The sequence below is a fragment of the Ctenocephalides felis genome, unplaced genomic scaffold (genome assembly GCF_003426905.1).
Source record: "Ctenocephalides felis isolate EL2017-DRISC unplaced genomic scaffold, ASM342690v1 CF-g0.4_SCAFFOLD_00204, whole genome shotgun sequence".
Lineage (NCBI taxonomy): Eukaryota > Metazoa > Arthropoda > Insecta > Siphonaptera > Pulicidae > Ctenocephalides > Ctenocephalides felis.
Window position 1 is genome coordinate 103,014 of NW_020536358.1, and position 11,817 is coordinate 114,830.

The 11,817-nt window shown below is 32.2% G+C and overlaps 1 protein-coding gene across 1 annotated transcript; it reads left to right on the forward strand.

Moving 5' to 3' along the window:
- Positions 1-4,920: 4,920 nt before the first annotated feature.
- On the forward strand, positions 4,921-6,720 carry LOC113384088. The gene has a single exon (XM_026622086.1). It carries the CDS (start codon positions 4,921-4,923, stop codon positions 6,718-6,720), a length of 1,800 nt encoding a protein of 599 aa, XP_026477871.1.
- The last annotated feature ends 5,097 nt before the right edge of the window (positions 6,721-11,817 follow it).

Consider the following 11,817-nt stretch of genomic DNA (forward strand, 5'->3'; position numbering starts at 1 on the left):
CAATTTTACATGAAAATTGTTTTGAGAATAAAGTGTTAATTGCTGACTATATAGATAATATTTTTATTTCAAGTAATGTAGATACAAAACTAGAAAAAGTGAAGAATTGCCGACGATATCACTAATGTTACTATCACTATACTGATACTACCACTACTACCACTAACACTACCACTACTGCTTCTACTGCCGCTACTGCTAATGCTCTGACTTCAATTAGTACCACTAATACTGCTTTTACAGCTATTCCTTTCGCTATTAGAACAATTTTAAAACGCACAGAAATGATTCTACAAAATGTTATAGAACTAACTACTCTAACTTGAGTGATGAGCATCTCATAACTCAGCTAAAGCTAATATTATCGAGAAATAACGAGTTTGTGATTCAATTTAGAAATTTATTTTCTCACAATCCTGTAACAAACTATAATAGTATAAAATCTTGTGCTATAGAACATAAAAATGTGTACAAGGATTTTCACGAAGAATTCAAAAATTATTTTAGAATTATAAGGACCACCGCAATCAGAAATTGTTTTTATGACGCAGTTTCTCATAATATATGCGGCAATGAACAGTTGTCGTTTTCGACGACGAAATGCGTTTACCTTTCATGAAATTCTGTCAAAAGTTGGTTTGTGCTAACAAAAAATCAGATTGTAGTTGTGATCCATTAACAACAGATTGTTTTCGGTTTTTGGATTTGAAAAGACAAATTAGATTGCATGCAACAGATCAACTATGTGCTAATACCCATACGCATTACTACTTATCAAGAGCTCTTAATCGCGATGTAGATGTTTTTTTTTTCAGAAGTTCAACTAACAATAAGAGTAACGTCGTCCAATATATTCACACTGTTTATCGACATTCAAGTGAAGATTACTATAATATGACACCACAACAAGAGCTCATACTTTTATTTAATTCAAGTAATCAGCATTATTCAGCTATGTTACCAACAACCGATATTCGATTCAGCGCAAAAAATTTAATTATAACAAATTTTACACGGACTATATAATCCAAAATAACAAATAGAACCTACAGAAAATAATGTATAACTTTAATATACCTACAAGATGAGCAAAATCGTCAAAATGAGTATAGGTTACGTAATGGAGTATAACGGTAGGAAACAATCAAGAATTAGAAAACGTCGATCACATCAAATATTTGGGAAACATTCGAACCAGAGACGAATACTGCATGGGGCACAAAATCGTCGAAGCGAATTGAGAACAGAGAAAGAAGTTTACAATGAGAAAACGATATTAGTAACAATACAGGGCAGTTCGAATCGAGAAGCCGAACAGTTAACATCGAGTGAATTACTAAGTGAAATTTATTAAATAAGTGTAGTGATATGAACGAGACTGCCTTCGGGCAGCAAAAGAATACCAGGTGCAAAGGGCCTCGGCCCGATGACCTTGGTGCGTGAGTGTCAAGTGCTATAAAAACGATTTATAACGTCGATAATGACGAAATTATGGAAATTTGTAAATTAAGCAAAAAAAAAACAGAAAAATCAGTGGAAAACATTAAAATAAAACAAAAAAGTAAATCGAACGTCAACAAAAACGCAGGAAAAAATGTAAAAATTAACTCTGAAATCATACCAACAATAATAAAATCATGTACGGTAAACATTAATAAACTTGATATAAAACAAAATAAAACGAATAATTTAACGCAAATTAACGACAATATAATGATGGAACGAATGGAATACGAAGAAAATGCAAATAATCAACCTGTAAACAAAACAGTAAACAACAAAACTGTAAATAATGAATCTGTAGACAATATAGATATGCGTAATGAAAAGAACTCAATCGAGAATGAAAATAAATCAGCAACGACATACAATCAGTACAAATATGAACCTTCAGATAGTGGTCCATTTATAGTATATATAGAATCAACGGAAAAAAACATAGGTAGGTTACACCCGATGGCAATTGGGAGAAAAATTTTTAAGCATATGGGAAATCAAGTACTAGATATACAGTCGGTAGGCCGAAATCAAATTAAAATACAATTACGAACACCAGAAATGGCCAATGAAATACTAGACAAAAAAAGTTTTGCGGAGCATAATCTAAAATGTTACGCTCCAAATTATTTGTTTTTTAAAACAGGTGTTATAACGGACGTAGACCCTACTTTGACAGAGGATGAAATAATAAAAAATATTAAAACACCATTTCCAATAACTTATGTTCGTCGCATAACGAGAAAAAACGATAAGAAGGAAATAGTTAATACAGGAGCGTGTATTATAACTTTCAAAAGTCAATCACTTCCAGAAAAAGTGTCAATATATGCAGTGAAATGTCGCGTTAACCCTTATATTAAGGTTACCCAATGTTTTAATTGCCTTAGATTTGGCCATACTAGTAAGCAATGTAGGAGTAGTGCGAGATGCTTCAAATATGCTGAAGATCACAACAGCAAGAATTGTACCGTGGAGAACATTAAGTGTATCTATTGCAATGAACCCCACCTAGCAATCAGTAAAACATGTGGCGAATATAAAAAACAATATACTATACTGGAACTAGCAGCAAATAATAATATTGCATATAAGGAAGCTAGAGCTATAATTGAAGGAAAATCCTACGCCAAAGTCACAGCCGGATTTTCAATTTCAAATCATCAAAATGAATTTCCACACGTTAGCACCGAATTGAACACTTCTCAGGGAAAGAATTACGACACAACACTATTAGAACCCGAAATACGACAAGGCATCACAACCTCAGAAAACAACAGAAGAAACATTACAGTTCAACGAGTAAGACCACCACTCAAACATGAAACTAATCAACAAAACATCATAAATAATAATCACAAAGGAAAACAACCAATGTCAGAAATTATCCAGATCACAAAAACAATAACGGAAATTATAAATAATAGGAATGACGTAGCACCGGAAAGAATTTTAGATAAAATAAAATCTTTCATACTTAGTATACACTCAAGACCAAAATCATAAATAATCACTATGGATTCTTTCAAAATAATTCAATTAAATTGTAGATCTTTTACAGCAAACAGAGGTGGCATAGGACACTATTTAAACACACATAAGATTGCGGTCGCGTGTTTATCAGAAACCTGGTTCAAACCACATCTGATATATAAGATCAGGAATTATAACATAGTCAGAAGCGATAGAAACGACAATTACGGAGGAACGGCAATCCTTATCAACAAAGCAATAAAACACTCAGTGATTCAAATCAATAACAATAATGCAAGAATTCAGATTTGTGGCATTTCGATAAATTTAACAACACAGATATCGATAATTAGTACATATGTCGCTCCTGACGCTGTTCTGGAACAACATTATTTTCAGCAAATTTTTCGGCAGATAACTAGTCCATTTCTAATTACGGGAGATTTTAATGCGCATCACATTACTTGGGGATGTAACTCATGCGACTCAAAAGGCAATGCACTTTATGACGCAATTGAAGATTATAACCTAGTGATACTCAATGATGGCTCAAACACTATGATTGAAAAACCCAATTGCAGTTCATCTCCGATTGACGTAACGCTATGCTCAGTAAATTTAGCGACAAAAATAGATTGGGAAGTGATTCATGAGCCGCTTGGCTCAGATCATCTACCGATTAATATTACAATTAGATCAAATATCCCTTTACGTACAGAGATAACTCCATCTAGAAAATGGAAGACTAAAGAAGTAGACTGGGTAAAATACACCGAAAAAATAAAAATATTAATTGATGAATGTCAAAAATATCAATCTCCTGATCAGGGATATGAAATCTTTATCGACACAATTAATACCGCCAACGAAATATATGTCGGAAAATACAAACAGTTTTACAAGAACAATTTTACTCCAGCAATTTGGTGGGATGAAGAATGCCAAAAGGCATTCTTAAGTAGAAAGACAGCTTTCAAGAAGTATAAGAAAAATTCTAATTTTATAAATTATCAGGAGTATAACAAAATAAATGCATATACAAAAAAGCTTTTCAAAAAAAAAAAGAAAATAGATAGCTGGATAAACTTCACGAATTCGATAAATAAAGACACTGATACAAGCGAAATATGGAAAACAGTAAAATAATTAGACAAACAATACAGTGGAAAAAATACAATAATTCCAGAACATACTATAGAGGAACTAATGAATTTATTTGCTGTACAAGGTAATAATATTCCAAATAATAGTTTTCAAAACAATTGTCAAGAAAACACAAATGATTTTGAAAAATTTTCATTTGATGAAATAGAAAAGGCCATCAAACATAGCGCGAATACTTCACCTGGTATTGACAACATTCATTATATTATGCTATTCCACTTGCCAGATAATGCCAAAACATACCTTACTAATCTTTTCAATGACTTTGTAATAAAGAACTTTATACCACCGGATTGGAAAACGCAAATTATTGTGCCAATATTAAAGCCAAACAAAAACGCATTAGACGCGAACTCATACAGGCCTATTGCTTTATCATCATGTATATGTAAAACTTTTGAAAGGGTGATAAAAGGTAGATTGGAGTGGTTGTAAGAAAACGAATCACTATTAGGAGGATCACAATATGGATTTAGAAAAGGAAAAGGAACCATGGACTATCTAGCAAAATTGACTAACGATATTCATATTTCTAACTCATATAACAAATATTTACTCCTAATTACTACTGACATTAATAAAGCATATGAATCAATAAATATAGACATACTCCATGAAAAAGTATTACACTTTAAGGTCGGAAGATCTATAAGGAATATAATTTTAGAGCTGATAACAAATCGACAGATATTTATAAAGGCAAACAACAAATTATACGGTCCCAAAAAAACAAATAAAGGATTAGCACAGGGATCATTGCTATCACCGTTACTTTTTAATATATACATGGCTCAGGTAGAAAAAATATTTACAGCTGACACACATATACTACAGTATGCAGATGATATAAGCATATATACATCCCAAAATAGTATTGACGAATGTATATCTAAACTCACAAGAGAAATGTCTAAATTCCATCAATGGACATTAAATAATCATCTAACATTATCACAAGATAAAACAGCCAGTATAATTTTCAGTAGATACAGAATACCAGAAGAATTGACACAAATTAAAGTCAATGACAAGTTATTGCCAAGGAAAAGGAGCATAAAATTGCTAGGACTACATCTGGATGAGAAACTTATGTTCAGAGAATATATAACTAACACAATAAAGAGATGCGAACGTGGAATTAATCTACTTAGACTATTAGCTAAAACTTGGTGGGGAGCAGATCCCCAGATATGTATAAATATCTACAAATCTATAATTAGATCCGTAATAGACTATGGCAGCTATATATATGGTCGAGGAGCAAAATCATTAATGGAAAAACTAGACAGAATGCAATACGGAGCCCTAAGAGTATGCATTGGAGCGATGCGCTCAACGCCAACCAATGCTCTTCTGGTGGAAACTGGTGAACCACCTTTAAGTATCCGCAGAACAATGTTAGGAAATAATTTTCTTTTAACAAAGATACATAATGATAACGAAAATATCCCTGCACAAATGGAGCTGTTACATAAACTAGTTTCTACAAAAATATATTGGCGCAAGAAACAAAATCCAATATTAGTAGATTGCCTCATAAATATCAAAAAATATGAAAATAATATAATTAAAAATTCCACATTGCCAATGTTTAAATTACCACAAAAATTAATATATAAAAAAATAAACACATACCTAGAAGAAAATCTGGTAAACACTAACAGTATGAATGTAGCTTTACGAAACACAATATTTAATTATAAGGTAAGATTAACATGGCCTGGAGCAAAATTTATATACACAGATGGAGCCAAAATAGGGAATTTAGCAGGATGTGCAGCTTTTGAACCAACAAGCAATACAGTCAAATACATCAAGTTGCCAGAATCGACTTCTATCTTTACTGCTGAACTTATAGGCATCAAAAACTCAATAAAAATTATTGAAGATAATCATATAGAAAACTGTGTCATTCTAACCGACTCTCGGAGTGCAATAGAGGCGTTAGGAAAAATAGACAGTAAGACAAATAACATTATTTTGGAAATACTAGAGGCTATAGAAAAGTTAGAAAACAGAAAATATAAAATAAACATTGTGTGGATGAAGGCACATGCAGGTATTAAGAACAACGAAGCTGTAGACAAATTTGCAAAACAGGCTTGTCAATTCGGGGAGGAAGGACATAAAATCCCAGCTTCGGACCTAAGACAGAAACTCAAGCAAATCGCACTACATCAATGGCAACTCAATTATACAAAGTCTGTAGAGAAGAAAGGACACAAGTACGGCTCAATAAACCCGAAAGTATCCACGAAATCTTGGTTTCAAAAAATAAAACAAAACAGAAAATATATTACAAATATATGTAGGATACGACTAGGTCACGGGAGATTTGGACAGCACCCAAATAAAATTAATATTATCAATTCCCCAGCATGTACATGTGGGTATGAGGAAGAATCCCTCAATCACATCTTCTTTGAATGTCCCCGATATCAGTCTGCAAGGGAAAAATTTTACAAGAAGCTGCAAAAAGAGAAAATTGAGTTTCCTACTAGCGTTCATCAATTACTTCTAATTAGTACTGAAAGCATACATAATATTATTAATCAATTTCTTATGGACAGTAGTTTAGAAATTTAATTTATAAATTCAACATCATATTGTATTGTATATTCAAAGTTTATGTATATTGATTAGTGTTCAAAGATTTTTGTATATAGATCTCTCTGTAAACTAAGTTAGGGCAATATGATTCAGATCAGATGCCATTATAATAAATAAATAAATAAAAAAAAAACAATACAGGGATTGATTTTTACAATGTGAAAGCACCACCAGCAAAAGTAATAAATGAAGTTTAATATAAGTATAAGAAAAGGAAAATATGATTCTAACGGAAGAAACATTGTAAGTGCGTAAATAAATGGGATACAGAACCATTCGAAATTTGGATCATCATAACATCAGTGAATGGAAATGGAACTCTAAGATTGGGTTTGAAAATAATAAATAATTTACCCTCCGAACCTAACCGAACGTCCGCGTCGTGGAGCTAAATCATGTTCGTTATGGTTCCAAATCAAGTATTCCAAGCTTTGTTCTGCTTGTTGGGCAAGCATGCAGCCTAGGTCTACGATATATTAATTGTGTAAATGTATAGCACAACACAAATTACCAATGTATTATTTCTTTGTTTCAGCATTCATGTATGTATGTATGTATGTATGTATGTATATATATATATATATATATATATATATATATATATACAGTAGAACCTCGATTATCCGGACCTCGGTTATACGGATTCGCGATTATCCGGACATAATCGCGTCGGAACTTGCATATTCCGCCCGCGCCGCTGTTTTGCTGCCCCGCGCGGCATTATCGCTTTATGTAGTTCGTTTGCAATTTTACTAGTGTGTTCTGACGTGCATATATACATTTTTAAAGGGTGGTGTTTTCCCTTAAAGATAAAATAAATATAATAGAATCATTAAAAAAGGCGAAACCGGCCGTAAGTTAGCTGAAAGATATGGTGTAGGTACATCCACTATAAGCGATACTAAAAAGAATGCCGATTCAATTTTGTTGTACATTTGCAAGTTAGATAGTAAAGAGGGGAGTGAAAATCGGAAAATGAACAGACCGAAAAATTAACTCTTAGAAGAAGCCATATATTGTTGGTTTTTACAAAAATGATCAACAAATTATTCGCAAGCAACTTTTCTTCTTCATTGATACTTTACGTACCACCTGAATATTCTACCTCATGATTAATATAATATGTATAATGTAATCTAATTGTGAGAAAATATGTAAGCGTTAATTTTTTAATAAACATTGATTTTTGTTGATATCTATGTATGTATTTGTTATTTTTGATAAACAAAACTTTATTCTTCATCATTTGGATCATCCGGATTTTCGATTATCCGGATGCCTATCGACAACAATTAGTCCGGATAATCGAGGTTCTACTGTATATATATATATATATATATATATATATATATATATATATATATATATATAGTGTGCGTATGTATATGTCTACCTGTCATAGAAAATGTACATAACAATGTATAATGAATAAAAAATATATTTTATGGTTTGTTTTATTTGTACTTAAAATAAAATGTCGATACTTGAATATTTAACAAATTTCAGATTTTACGATTTTATTTCAATATGGTATATTTTTGCACATAAATGATTTATTATGGTTTACAATTCTATTAAAAGTATCCAATCATTGATCAACTGTTATTGATTATTGATTATTTTTAATTACTCGAATTTTGAATTGCGGTACGGGAAGTTCCAGCAATTTGCCTTAAGGCCATGCTACTAGTTTTTCTTCGTATTTTAACGTTATATATTTTCGTGTATCGATCCAATAATGTTGTCTTTTGTAAGATGATGCAATAATGAATGAGTTTTAATAATTTTCATAATGTTTTTCTTTTTTAAATATTTTCTCTCTTTCTTTTTTTACGCGTATTAATGTTGGCCTCAGTTCTGTCGGGTCAGCACTGTCTGGTGCTCATTTCGCGGCTTTATCCAACCCATCTTACTAATACATAATAGGACTGGGATATGATTTCTTTGCATATCGATCACAACAGCTATCGCGACCAGTTTAGTTATACATCGTATGCGGCACGGTAACTAAAAGACTAGCCAACCTTCGTTAATTAGAGCATATTGCAGGCATAATTTGTCTTTTAGAAGTCGTATCTTTTCCGCTTATCAAATAGTTTTTTCTCTCCTTCATGTTTGTTTAATTTTTACTAATTTTAATGTTTTATTACTTCATAACACTTCTATCATATGCGTAACTTATTTATTCTTACCTATGTATCCTATCCTTGTTATCATTATTGCACCATCCGCTTTGTTTGCCATTTTAGTATATTCGAATCATGTTTTTTATATATGTATATATCGTTGTGCTGTTTTTTTAGCCGGGCGTCGCGAAATGTTTGGTTTGGTTTACGGATATAGTTTATAGCCTCTGTTACAAGGTAATCAGAGTAAAGAGGGCAAATTTTTTAGTCGAGAGGATAAATATGTTATGGTGCCCGATGGCCTATGTATCAATAAATAATAGTTTTATCTCTGTTCAAGTGTGATAATGATTAAGATTGGATATGAACTATTATTTTCGTCGCTTTTTTTATTGATAATGTCACCGTAAAACGAACTAAACGAACATTTGTACAGAGATATCAAAGGGATTTTTGTTATCATTGGTAATATACGTGAAGCATCGTATAATAATTAATTACCACTGAGGGTTTCTTTAGTCTCCAGTAGAGATTTGTGGAACATAAGAAAAAAAATTTAAAACCATACCGTACATACGAACACCCAACTGATTATATCAGTGTGAAATTTGGGTAGAGTAGAACAGGCGAAAAGAGCGATTTTCAGTATTGTTTCATCAAAATGACAACACTGTTGATTATGGGCTTAGAAAGGAAGATTATATGTTAATAATTATGACTAAGAAGCAGGCGAAAATGTTGAAGGAATTTGGCACAGACATAATTTGCTTTGATGCCACCCATGGAACAAATTGTTACAATTACCTGTTGCATACGTTAATGGTGATTGATGCATTTGGAAGCGGAGTTCCAGTTGCATTATTTTGCTAACAGACAAGATGAAGTAATGTGTAAAATATTTTTTGAAGAAATCTCTAAGGCAGTCGGTAAAATCAAACAAAGTCATTCATGACAGATAACTACCCAGCATATTTCAATGCTTGGTCATCTGTCATGAGTGCTCCACAGCATAAACTGTTATACTCATGGCACGTGTCCAGGAGTTGGAAGAAGGTATGAGAAATTGATAACTATAAAAATGATTTTAGATGAAAGGGAATTCAGGACTAGTTTAAATTTTTTTTTTGATGAGCTTGAGGGAGATGATACAAAATCATTTGTAACATATTTTAGAAAAGTTTACTGCTACCGTGAAACTACATGAGCATATTGCTATATGAAAGGATTAGGGATTAACACTAACATGTTCTTAGAAAGCCATCATAATCAAATGAAGAAACGAGTCATGGGAAGAAAGTAAGTAAGTAACAGTAAGAGAATGGATAAGGCCATTGATATGGTGTTAAGGACTGAAGTGGAAGCCTTTTGTTACAGAAATAGAAGAATAAATTGAATTTGTATATCAACAAGACAGAGAGAGACAACAAAAAGGCATAAGAGAAGTGAAAATATAAAGCAGATACAAATTATTTCCGATAAACAGTGGAATGTATCATCATATGTGGTTACACAGGCTAATCAAACATGTAACAGTTTTTGTATGAGATGCGAAAAGTGCAAGATTTGCTTTCTTACATATTCTTGCACTTGTGTAGACTATTTAATTAGGTCAATCATTTGTCAGCTCATCCAAGCATGTGCAACATTTTTCCCATCTGACACTGGCTTTAAGCGTGAATGTGAGTGCAGAAATATGAACTTTTTAGCAAAATGACGTAAAAAGTTTCTTAGAATGTTAGTTCGTGTACTGAATCAAGTAAGTATTAAAATTTTCCGAAAGCATTAGAAATAATGAAAGTGTCGAAAATTATTTGCAATTGGCTAATGAACTTTATGAAGCATTAGAAACAGAGCCAGATTTTTCTGCTGAAATTAGTGTTTGTCGCCGACGCCACCGAAAACAAATTAGCATGAAGGAGATGAAAACATTCAATTGACTACAAAAGAAAATTTTAAAATTAATCTTTACTACATGATACTTGATACTGCAGCTCCAATATTGACTTTATCAAACTTTTGGATTTCTTTACACATTAATTGATATTACAGGGGGCCAAGAGACTATGCCTTGCTCGGTTTTAGTTAGAGCTGCTCTCCCTAAGTGCGCTCTTGCAGCAATTTGGCACTCATCGGCTAAGAATTTCAACGCGGGCAATCAATCAATTTCGACAGGTGATTAGTTTGCAAGCAAAATGTCAAAGTGTTATGTTCCAGGGTGCACTAATATTAAAAAAAAATGCAGAATTGCATGTATTTCCAGCTAGAAATGACAAAGTACGTAATAAGAATAAAATAACCAAACATTAATCACAAATAAATATTGATTTGGATGTTGTAGATATTTGCTATTTGCCTGGAAAGAATAAAAAATCCTGATCAAGAGAAATTAACACCTTTGCGTTCGTCTAGGTCTCGGTTCGTGTGAGACGCACATTTTGCAAGTATATGCAAAAGAAATATAACTACACTGAAACCTAATGCATTGCCTACATTGAACATGCCAGGTAGGCGATTCAATATAATATAATTTTTGCAACAACATTTTTACACTAATGTTTTCTTATTTAGGTTTCAGTGGAGATCCATATGCAGAACAAAACTGCCTTCTAGATAGAAACACATACCCGTAATATATTTTACATATACTCTTAATAGTAGCAAATGATTCTAGATATTTTTTTCAACAGAAATTCGTAACTCAAGATATAAGCAGTGCGGAGATCAGATATGCAAAGAACAAAATTTATACCGTATAACAAATGTGTCGTGAAAGGAAGTAAGGAGAATAATTATACAAAAAAAAACATTGAGGCAGAAGTTACAAGAAAGTCTCAAATATGCTGAAAATTTTGCTTATCTTCCAGTAACATTAAATAAGAGGGCTCGTAATTTTATATTAAGTCAGCTAAGAGAACATAGGAAAAAGCCAAAAGAAAGAAAGTTTACG

Coding starts and splice junctions, on each gene's coding strand:
- LOC113384088 (XM_026622086.1), top strand. CDS start 4,921: ATGGCTCAGGTAGAAAAAATATTTACAGCTGACACACATATACTACAG.